An 11,208-nucleotide genomic window follows, 5' to 3' on the forward strand; every position below is an offset into this window, starting at 1 on the left:
TAACATCAGAATTTAAAAAATGATAAAATACAAAGATTATCGAGGTTTTCGATAGCTTTTCAACAAGCTAAATCACAAAAATTTTTGACTTCAGACAAAAGAGGTATAACCAAAGTAATGACGGTAGGTGTGATCAAAATTCTGAGATACACCAATACAATCATAAAACATTACAAACAAAAGTTTAAATTAATATGATTTTAGTTTTAGTGTTTATAGTTTGACCTGCACAAAAACACTTCTAAAAGTATTTTTTATAATGTAAAGATTCCTTCTTCACTTCTAAAAGTATTTTTTATAATGTAAAGATTCCTTCTTCCTTAACCCAACTTTGGTTATTTCAAAACAAGCAAGTATTGCAAAATAGCTAATCTTTCAACACAAGATATTTCAAAATAACTTCAGAAATCAATTTGCTACCATCAAGTAGGGGTGGCAAAACCTAACCCGACCCGCCTCTTAGGCGGGTTCGGGTTGGGCTTAAACTAACCCGTTTAATAAACGGGTCGACCCACCTAACCCGTTTATTAAACAGGTCGGGTTCGTGATAGGGGTATGCCAACCCGTTTACCCGACCCAACCCGTTTATTAAACGGGTTGGCAGGTCGTGTCGGGAAACAGGTCGGGTTCGTGTTTGCCACAGCCGACCCATTTAATAAACGGGTCAGGTTCGGGTTGAGGTATGCTGACCCGCCAACCCGCCGGGTCAACCCGCCACCCCCACCCGATTGCCACCCCTACTGCTAAGTGTGTACGTCATACACCATGGCCACTCTGGAAAACCCAAGCTTGGTTTTATGGCTACAAGTAGCTGCCAACACGGTATATTTGAATCCAGATACAGACTTTCAACAAGGTCTTAATCTCAGTCTGATTCTGTACTAAATACGATGTGACAGAGTTGAATCAGGATCTGAATTGTACATTGTAGTAACGGATTTGGTATAAAAAGGTTGGAAGCGAGGATTTGCAAGCACATAAGCGTGATTTTGATTGCAATATGTAGTTTTGAGAGCCACATTCGAATTCAATTTATCAGATTTGGATTGGATATCTGATCGCATCCGATCCATTTACACCCTAGTCGGTTTTCAGTCGTGCAATAGTGTAGCGCATTGAGTGAAACTCGTGTAGGAACAAAGTGAGGCCGTTCTCAAAGCACCACGGTAGGTTAGCTTCTGATATATATTTTTTGTAAGCCCAAAATAAAATGCTTGTGAAGTTTAGAGTGAGAGAGAGAGAAGTTTAGAATAAGAAAAAGCGTCGACAGCAGGGTTCGAACCTGCGCGGGCGAAGCCCAACAGATTTCAAGTCTGTCTCCTTAACCACTCGGACATATCGACCTTCCTTGAATTGATCTGACAAATTTTTATAATTAAACTAGCTTCCATCAGTCCCCCAAGGGCCCCAACCCTCCAAGTTGTTCCTTTGGACTTTCGAGAGGCGCTACTACCAGAAGCAGGGGTGTCAACAGGTCATGCTTGTCTCGGACTTAGGTGAAACCAAACTCAAACCTGATTTGAGATGTTGGTATCAGGTTCTGACTCAGTTCCAATCAGACTCACAATAAGAGAAATCATACTCAAATCCTATACGGATTACATGAACCAGACCCAAACCATACCAGATAAAATAATATTTTTTTATCTGTTTTATATTGAAAAATTACAGATCTTATTCTAAACATGAGTCAGGCCTAGTCTGGTATGAAATTTCACAAACCAAACCTGGCTCCATATATTCATCGGACACTTCGGGTCTGACCCAGATTCTAACCTATTGACACACCTGCCAAGAAGTAAGAACTCCCCACGTCTATCTTTCGTCTCTTAGTATCAACAAGTATCTCCACCTTCGCCGTATCTACCAAAGTTGGGGATGATATTGGTTTTGGATACTTGGTTGAAAGAAAATCAAGCTTAGAATTCCGTAGGGAGGTCTCGATTGCTAGAAATTCCAAATGTAAGATCTTGCAATCTCTCTCTCTTCTGGTAATGGGAGAAACTACTGTTTTGGCATATGAACCAAGAGGTGCAACATTGACTGTGGCCCTACATCCGTCGTGTAAAATTCCACTAGTACTCCTCTTGACCCACCAGAGATGGTTTCTCATTGACTTCGGCCTTGCAGTAAGGATGCACACCACGACCACCGAGGTGGTATCCCATGTGGTAAGTGGGGTCCTGTCCCAAGCTGAAGGCCCAGGTTCGAATCCCTCTGCCACAAGAAGCTTAAGAGATATTTGGTAGGGGTCTGCCTAACCCCAGCTAGACTCATACCACGGTTATCAAACTCGCGACATCCTTTAACTTGGACGCCTTAAGCTTACCCACCTAGCCAGATGTGCAAGTTTGTGATGGCGTTATGCAGCCAGTGACAACCAAAGTGACCCAAACCACAGGAACTTGAAAAGGCTTTGCAGATCCAAGAGCAAACTGAACCAGGAGCACCATGATATTTCCCTTCTCTACCAACTGAGAAATAGTTTCTAACAGACAAGAAAAGAAAACCATAAAAGTTTCCCAATGCAATCAATGAAATAAAAAAAAAAACATCTTGGAACCACGAATTAGGCAAAACAACAATCAAGTTTCTCAAATTATCAGCTGGTCATGAAGAACGCACACGCTTCTTCCTCCTGCGTGAATGATTACCATATGCTCTTAGCTTAGCAAGAATCTTGCGTTCGCTTATTCGTAGCGATAATGAATCATACAACTTTGGTTGTTGCAAATAGCAGCATCTACTCAATGCCTCTACGTCGTCCGCCAATGAACTTGAACCATACAGGCTTTCGCGGATGTTCGCAAGAGAAATAAGTGCATCACACACGCAACCTGTGAGCATCCAATCCTTTGTTTCTGTGGTTTTTCTGGAAAACACTTTCTCCATGGTCTCACCAAACAACTGAAATTTCACAGAATCATCCATGTTTTCAATGGGTGACACAATCCAACTGAGCTTCGTGTATGCTTTCTCTGGTAAGCACATGATATACAGCAGAGCTAGAAGCTCCGACTGAGGTTGCCCAGATGAAGAAATTTCAAAATATTCTGCTTTCTCGCTAACACAGCCAGAAAAGCCCATCTTCCTCCATGTCAACAACCGTGATCGAGTATAGCGGCCAGAAAAGGATGATGAGCTCCAGTCCCATACAAGGCCAAGATCAATATTCACAATGCCAAATGGGTTATCGGGCTCAGTGAAGCCATATCTGTGCAGCAAGGCAGCATTACCCATGTTACCATAAGTATTGAATACCTGAAAAAAATATAAGAAGATATAGATATAAAACAAAAACAAATTATAGCCTGAATATATCCTGAAATGCAAAGCTATGACTCACATGAAAATACAGTCAAGATCTTTATCTTCTCTTTCTTGTTACTTGGTTTGCATGTTTGAGTGGGTGAACTAAGCCAAGCTCGATACTCTTAATAAACCACTTGACTTATGGACTCTAAGCGCTTAGGCCAGAGAGGTTATGATGTTTGCATAACATGAAAAAGGTGTTTGGACAATACCCATGAAATGCTAGATAGTGCATTACATATTGACATCCAGACTAGAGAACCTGTGACTATTCATAGTAGTAGTAGTTTCTAAACAAGAATTTACGTCAAGACTAGCCAAAAGTATTGGAAACTACCAGAGCTTATCACTAGAAAACTTGTTAACTAAAGGCATTCTTATGCTTCTCCAAAATATTTCTGCCAAAGTAAAAATTAGATGGATGGTAGTCTACATTTTTAAGGTTAGAACATGTCATCAAAATACATTCTTCTTGGTTATCACCATAAGTAAAAGAAAAAGATAGCCATATGCTTCTAAATTGCCACAAAAGCTCACAAATATAAGCCAATGTAATAAGAACCTACACATGTAAACAGGTACCAAATGCATACATATTAAGAAGGCATATAACGCTAAACCAAAGGCTCACCTCATGTCCTGCCTTCACATCTCGCACCATGATCATTTCAAGAACTTGTGGGAACTCTTCCGAACTTGAAGATTTAGGATCCTTAACATGATTGATGATGTGTCCATTTGCGTTGAGCTCTGAAGGTCTGCCCTTAGACGGACTATCAAAGAGTGAAGCAGAAGCTTTGTTGTCAACATCAGTTATTGATTCTTCCTCCTCATCAGAACTATACGAAGTGACTGTAAAGTGAACATCCTCTGCCCCAGTCTTGTGGTTAAAGCTGCATTACAGCACATAGCAGTCTCTTGTCGTTAACAACTTAAAGCAACAGATGTTTTATTGAACCAATGGTTCTGTCACACGAACTCAATAAACATGGTAACCCAAAAAAATCACTTCTAAAATCTTCAAGCGACAAAACAAGATGTAATTCACTAGAGAAATAGATGAAAATACTGAACATCATATGAGAGCTTCCCTGCCATAGAGAGCACTAATTTAGTACTTATTTTACCACGCAGGACCTTAAAGGTCATAGCATTACACTTGCAGGCCTTTATTGGAACGCAGAGATAAGACAATTGTGCAAGGTTGCTAACAAATTGATATTATAGTTCAGATTCAAAGGTGTAATCAAGCACACTGTAAAAGAAAGTCCTTCTCTTCATTTTGGATGTACAGTAACAATGGCAACAGTCTTCAGGCTAAACATGTGATAAACCACAAGACTCCCAGCTTCACGATAACTTAGAACCTTAAATTAAACATAGAGTGGCTCATTGGGCCTCTTCATTTTGCCACTTGGATTCCAAAATGGGAGCTTTGTCAAATACATATGAAACTAGTACCTAGACGTTCAAACTTTAGTGATCAACCAACTTAGTAAAGGCATTTATTAGCAGTTGTAGGTAAATGTCAAACAAAGAATCATGCCAGAAACACCATTTTGATGAATGTAAGGCAAGCAAATGTCACTCATAGGTCGAACGTAAAACAAGCAGAAGTTACTTACAGATCAACTAAAAGGAACCATTCCAAAACCATGATACTCATCCACATCGAACGATCTCGATGCAATGAGACTTTTAGCAGCAAAGTATTGCTCTACACCAAAATTGCATGGATTGAGCTTCAAATCTTTATCATCTAGAAGCGGCTGAATGCACTCCTTCCAATCCAAACAGAGAAGTTTCTTGTCCTCTTTTATTATCTGCCTAGAGATGTATGGCAATGACACAGTAGAGATCAAGAATAACAGAAAATTAGTTCTGATTTTCAACAATGGCAATGACCATCTTCCTGAAATCCTCAAAAGCAAAAAGGGTTAATGTGAAATTGCATTGGGTCACCCTGTGGAGCTCAGTCCCAACTAGAAGAGCATCAGTTTCCTTTGAACTCCATAGCAGAGGCACGCATTCCTTCTCAGACAGAAACTGAAGATAGCCATTCCACAAAGACTTCTTCCCTATGCTTTTCTCATACCTCAGAGTTACAGACAGGCCCAGTGCACCATCCATCTTCATTTTTTTGATTAAATCACGTGTCGTCGATGTCTTGATTGTAAGGCAAGCCGTCTTGGGGATGCAAGTGATCAATTCACCCTCCTCTAAATCGAAGAACGTCTTCACCCCGAATCCCCGTTCGTCATCAGTGAACACAAGAGCGTCACTATACTCAATTCCTTGGGACCTCATCCATCGCTTGAATGCACGTAAGCTCCTACATTTCAAGCAGAGGAAAACATCACCAAAATGATGAAATAAAGGAAAATTGACGCTTACAAATAGAAAAGAAGTTCTTTTAAGTAAATTTCCCACTTTTGGGGAATGAATCCAAGAAAAATGTGAATGTAGGATTGTTAGAAAAAACTGAAAAATATGGTTTTCTGAAGGAGAACACAAGGTGGTGCACCTTTTTTTTTTTTGAAGATGGTGGTGCACATATTTATCAATCAAAATTTAGATTTTCGGAAAGAAGTAGGGAAACTCAATAAATATCAAAACTGAAAAGAAACCAACTCTATTTTAATGGGTTACAGGTTGGCAAGCTTCACAATTGAACAGAATAAAAATAAAAAAAGAGATGAAAATCATGAAAAAAAATTGAGATTTTGCAAACCCGACGATATGGGTCTTGTTTCCGATTACAACATTGTTCAAGAAAATGAGAATTAGAGATTTGGAAAAAGAAGGTTTTTTCACACACAAAAAAGGATAAAAAAATCCCTAAAGGCTCCAATACGCAAAATGGGAGAAAAGCATGCCTCAGAATTTGCCCAAATCCTGAAACTCGCATTTCTTTCTCAAATTCTCAATTCCATTGTAGGACATGGGGAACTTGAGATTTCTCTCTTTTGTTTCCGAGATTTACAAAAATCGGGAGAAATTAGGGGGTTTGACAGGTGAGGCCACCATTTTCGACCGTTTGGCCATCGGAAGCAAATGGAGTTCTTCTCCGGAAATCGTTTTATAGAACACAATGAGGGAATTGGAATGAAGCTCCCTACCTCGTCATTGAGAAGGTGTATCGGCTCCCCTCTCTCTCTATCATTTTACAGTTTCAGGGTTTAAGGGTTCGAGTTGGAGTTTAGGATGAACGGCGCACCCGAGTCGGGTGCGGGTGCGGGTGGGTACCGCACACGCACCAGGTGCGGTGTGGGCCGGGTCGGGTCAAAGACCTTTTCTGTTTGTCCAGGTCTTACCCATACGGTTCAAAATATTGATATATAGAATTGGCTTTTGAGTACAACAATAAGATTTACATCAATGTGATTTATATTCTTAGAGATAAACAAGAAGGAAATAATATCCTTATTATCTCACGGGGGCAACTCGATTGACAAAACGCTCACGAGTGATACAGAGCACTGCAGAGTATTCCTTCTTTCCAGTTGTTTTGTTTCATATGGTATCAGAGCTAACTTATCTCCCATGAGATCTGATCATGGCTTCTTCTCCCTTTGCTCAGTGGAATGCAATCACTAGTCTTGTCTCTATTAAATTAAACAGAGACAACTACCTTATGTGGAAAAGCCAATTGGAATCTGTAATGTTGTCCCAAGATCTGTTAAAGTTTGTTGATGGGTCATTAGAGTGCCCTGCCAAAATCATCACAAATGAAAAACAGGAACCCAATCCTGAGTTCCTGAACTGGCAACGGTTAGACTAACTTGCACTAAGCTGGGTCAAGACTACAGTGTCTGAAACTGTGTTAAGCCAAATTATGTGTGCACAGACAACTAGAGAAGCATGGCGCATGCTTGAAAAGACATATGGCTCGCAGTCACCACTGTGAATTATGATGCTAAAAAAGGATCTGCAGTTTCCTGATGAAGAACTTATTCAAGTGGCCCTCAATGGTCTCCCCATCGAGTATGAAAGCTTCATCACCACCAGCACTGCAGGATCTAATGTCTCTATTTTGACTTTTTCAGGTCTATACGATCTACTGATGAACCAAAAAAGGAGAGTTCTTCTCCTTCACCCCAAAACTCCAGAAAACACTGAGATCACTTAAACAACCTTCAATGCTACTTGTGGTCGTGGTGGACGTGGTCGCGGCTTCTATCATGGTCGGGGACGAGGTCAAGGTAGAACTAACCAAGGGTTCTACAACAACAATACCAACTATAATAATAATGGAAATCAGAACCAAAGAAACCAGAATTCGAATCCAATCACTTGTCAATATTATGGTAAGAAAGGGCACACTGCAAAGTCATGCTATGACATTCCAAAGGTTTTTTTTTGCCATGACTCTTCAACAAACAGGTGAAGACTACTGGTATCCAGATACTGGAGCTACCAAACATGTTACAACAGAGGATCAACATATGAAAAACAAGGCGATGTACCAAGGAAATGACTCTATCATAGTTGGTAATGGAACTTCTCTCCCTATTGTGCATGTTGGCAACTTATCACTTCATATTAAAGGGGACTCAACGTTTACTCTAAAAAATGCATTGCATGTTCTAGATATTATAACTAATCTCTTATCTGTTAGACAGTTTACCACTGATAATGATTGTATTTTTGAGTTCTCACCCACTGAGTTTGTTATTAAGGATCGGCAGACGAGCAAAGTTTGACTTCGAGGCCCAAAAATGCATGCAGAACTTTACCCAATTAAAGTTGAAGGGAAGACAACTTTTATTTTATGCAGCAACAAAGGGACTTTTGAAGACTATCGTAGGCTTCTTGGGCATGCTAATAAGAACGTTATTAGTTTTCTGAACTCTCAAAAGTTGATGGAAATAAAACAGCCTGCACAAAAACATTTGTATGAGCATTGTTTGATAGGCAAGGCTCATAAGCATCCTTTTCTGATCTCAGAGTTTCATGCTTCTCGCCCTCTTGAACTTCTTCATGCCGATGTATAGGGGCCCTCTCCGGTGATTTCACGAGGAAGTTTTCGTTATTGTTTACTTATTATTGATAATTATTCTTGTTTCTCTTGGTTGTTTCCTCTGAAAAATAAAGGAGATGTTTTTTAGTGTTTTGTGTCATTCAAAGCTCTCATTGAAAAACAACTTGACTCTAAAATCAAAAAAATTCAATCTGATAATGGTGGAGAGTTCTGTAGACATCAACTTGAAGATTTTCTCAAAAAACATGGGATTATGCATCGATATTCTTGTCCCCATACACCAGAGCAAAATGGGCTTGTTGAGTGCAAGCATTGCCATGTCGTCGAAACCGGTCTCATTATGATGAATGATGCACAACTCTCACACTCCTTCTGAGTATAAGCATTCTGAATAGCGACCTATGTTATCAATAGACTACCCACTGTCAAACTTGGTCGTAAGTCACCATATAAGCTTGTTTTTTGTCAAACTTCTGATTATTCACATCTTTGAATTTTTGGTGCTACATGCTACCCCTTGCTCACTTCGTATAATTCATCTAAGTTTAAACCCAAAACCAAACCATGTATTTTCATTGGGTATGGAACACGGCACAAGGGCTACATGTGTTTAGATCCTGCATCAAACAGAGTTTTCATTTTGCGTCATGTGTATTTCGATGAATCTGCCAAGACCACTAAAGAAATTCATAATATCATTCAACCTGCTTTCTTGAATCCCAAGGTTTTGAAGTCTTCCAATTAGATCTATCTCTATTTATATTCAAGCAAGGCAAGGATCAATTTTTTCTACTTGTTTATGTGGATGATTTGATCATCACAGAATCATCTACTGTCATCATCCATAAAATAATCGGTCAACTTCGCTCAACATTCTCTATAAAAGATCTTGAGAGACTCTCTTATTTTCTTGGCATTGAAATCTTGTATCAAAAACAAGGAATCATACTCAGTCAATGGACCTACGTATACAACATCTTGCAAAAGGTCAAGATGGCTGAGGTCAAGGCGATGAATACACCAATAAGTAGCAATCGACAAAGGACAGAGACTAATATAGAATCTCAAGAATTTTAAGATCCTTCTACTTATTAGAGTATTGTAGGGGCACTTCAATATGTGACTCTAACCCGACTAGATGTTGCCTTTGCAGTAAACCGTGCATGTCAATATATGCATGCACCCTTGAAGGCTCATTGGACTAAAGTGAAGCGAATCTTACGTTATTTAAAAGTAACAATACACTTTGGTCTCTATTTTCAGCCTTCGACGTTGCTTCACCTTTGTGCCTTTGCGTACGCGGACTGGGCAGGGAGCTCAAAGGATCGAAAGTCCATCAGTGGGTTTATCACATTCTTAGGAACCGATGATGTTGTATGGATCTCATGGAAGCAAAAGACAGTAGCTTGGTCTAGCACCGAGGCGGAATATAAATCTCTATCGTGTGCAACAGCTGAGCTACTTTGGCTTAAAACTCTCTTGCAAGAGCTTGGATACCCTGCTTTAGAACCTCCCGGTCTATGGTGTGATAATATGGGAGCATTATACTTAGGAACCAACCCAGTGTTCCATGCTCGAACAAAGCATGTGGAAGTGGATTTTCACTTTGTCTGAGATCATGTTCAGAAGGACAATATGCGCATTCAATTTATTAGAATTCAAGACCAACTGGTGGATGGTCTTACCAAATCTCTAGGCATAGTCAAATTTGAAGAATTTAGGAACAAGCTCGGCGTAGTTGAACCCACGCTGAGCTTGACGGAGCGTGTTAAAGATACTGATAAAGATGCAATAGTCAGCACTAGTATTAATCATGGCATGAATATTGGAGCCTTATCTACAAGAAATAATGGTAAAGATGGACAACTAAGATTTCAGTGATATGATGAGATTTGCCTTCCATTATCGAGTTGCCCCTCCGAGATAATAAGGATATTATTTCCTTCTTGTTTATCGCTAAGAATGTAAATCACATTGATGCAAATCTTATTGTTGTACTCAAAGGCTAATTCTATATATACAATTGACAAAACGCTCACGAGTGATACAGAGCATTGCAGAGTATTCCTTCTTTCCAGTTGTTCTGTTTCATACAGTGGTGGTGTGGTGCCTAAAGACTCGATATATCATAAGGTTGTTGATTGACCTCAACTTTCTTTTTGTGCATTCAAACGTCTGAACATGGTACCTTTAAAAATCATATCATCCACATATAAAATTTTATTTTTGGTTTAACATTGTTGGATCAGCTAAGCTTTTGAAGCTTATTTGAGACTATACAATGTTCGCCTTAGCTTGCATACTTTTTTTTTAAGATCAACATATCTTCTTCATATAAACTTTTTTTTTAAATCTCTATTTAAGAAAATATTTTTTACATCTTACTGTCATAAACTTTTAAATAAATGCCATGTTAATCATAGAAACATACAGTTTTGCAAGTTAATGCCATAATTTTTACTATATTCATTGGCTACTAATCTAGCGTTATACCTCTAAATTGAATCATTTGCCATAGTCTTGATTTTGTAAACTCATTTGCATTCTACTACCTTTGCTCAAGAATACTCAACTCTTCAACCATTACCATTTGTCATTTTTCTTGAAAATTGCTTTTGTATAAGAACTAGTCTCAACATAGGAATAGATTAGAAACAAAAATGCATGAGGCTTTAGAGAGAAAGTCTAACAAGAAACAAAGTGGGAGGAACAAAAACACGAAAACTATGATGTATTTGAATAGTAGGAAGAGGGGCAACTTGAATTGCATCAACAAAATCAACTAAAAAGGATTCAGAATTGGCCTCTAATGGTTCAATCGTTTTCCTTTCTACTCTTTTAAAAAATGGTATAATCACAATTCCTTGCCTCTTCTCATATATTTGCTCAAATCTATTGAATGACACTCTAACATC

At 39.0% G+C, this 11,208-nt stretch overlaps 1 protein-coding gene and 1 non-coding gene across 2 annotated transcripts; both read right to left on the reverse strand.

The window, feature by feature from the left end:
- Positions 1-1,261: 1,261 nt before the first annotated feature.
- On the reverse strand, positions 1,262-1,343 carry TRNAS-UGA (transfer RNA serine (anticodon UGA)). Its single transcript has one exon. It is a non-coding gene; the product is annotated as a tRNA-Ser (tRNA).
- Positions 1,344-2,333: 990 nt separating this feature from the next.
- Positions 2,334-7,182, reverse strand: LOC149847527 (uncharacterized). Its single transcript, XM_089994161.1, has 8 exons — positions 7,095-7,182; positions 6,944-7,022; positions 5,275-5,701; positions 4,956-5,135; positions 4,382-4,479; positions 3,944-4,205; positions 2,626-3,261; positions 2,334-2,474 (listed from the first exon to the last, which is right to left on the reverse strand). Exons 1-8 carry the CDS (start codon positions 7,180-7,182, stop codon positions 2,334-2,336), a joined length of 1,911 nt encoding a protein of 636 aa, XP_089850287.1.
- Positions 7,183-11,208: the final 4,026 nt, after the last annotated feature.

Source organism: Nuphar pumila, chromosome 2, assembly GCF_984573655.1.
Source record: "Nuphar pumila chromosome 2, dmNupPumi1.hap1.1, whole genome shotgun sequence".
In the NCBI taxonomy this organism is placed as follows: Eukaryota; Viridiplantae; Streptophyta; class Magnoliopsida; order Nymphaeales; family Nymphaeaceae; genus Nuphar; species Nuphar pumila.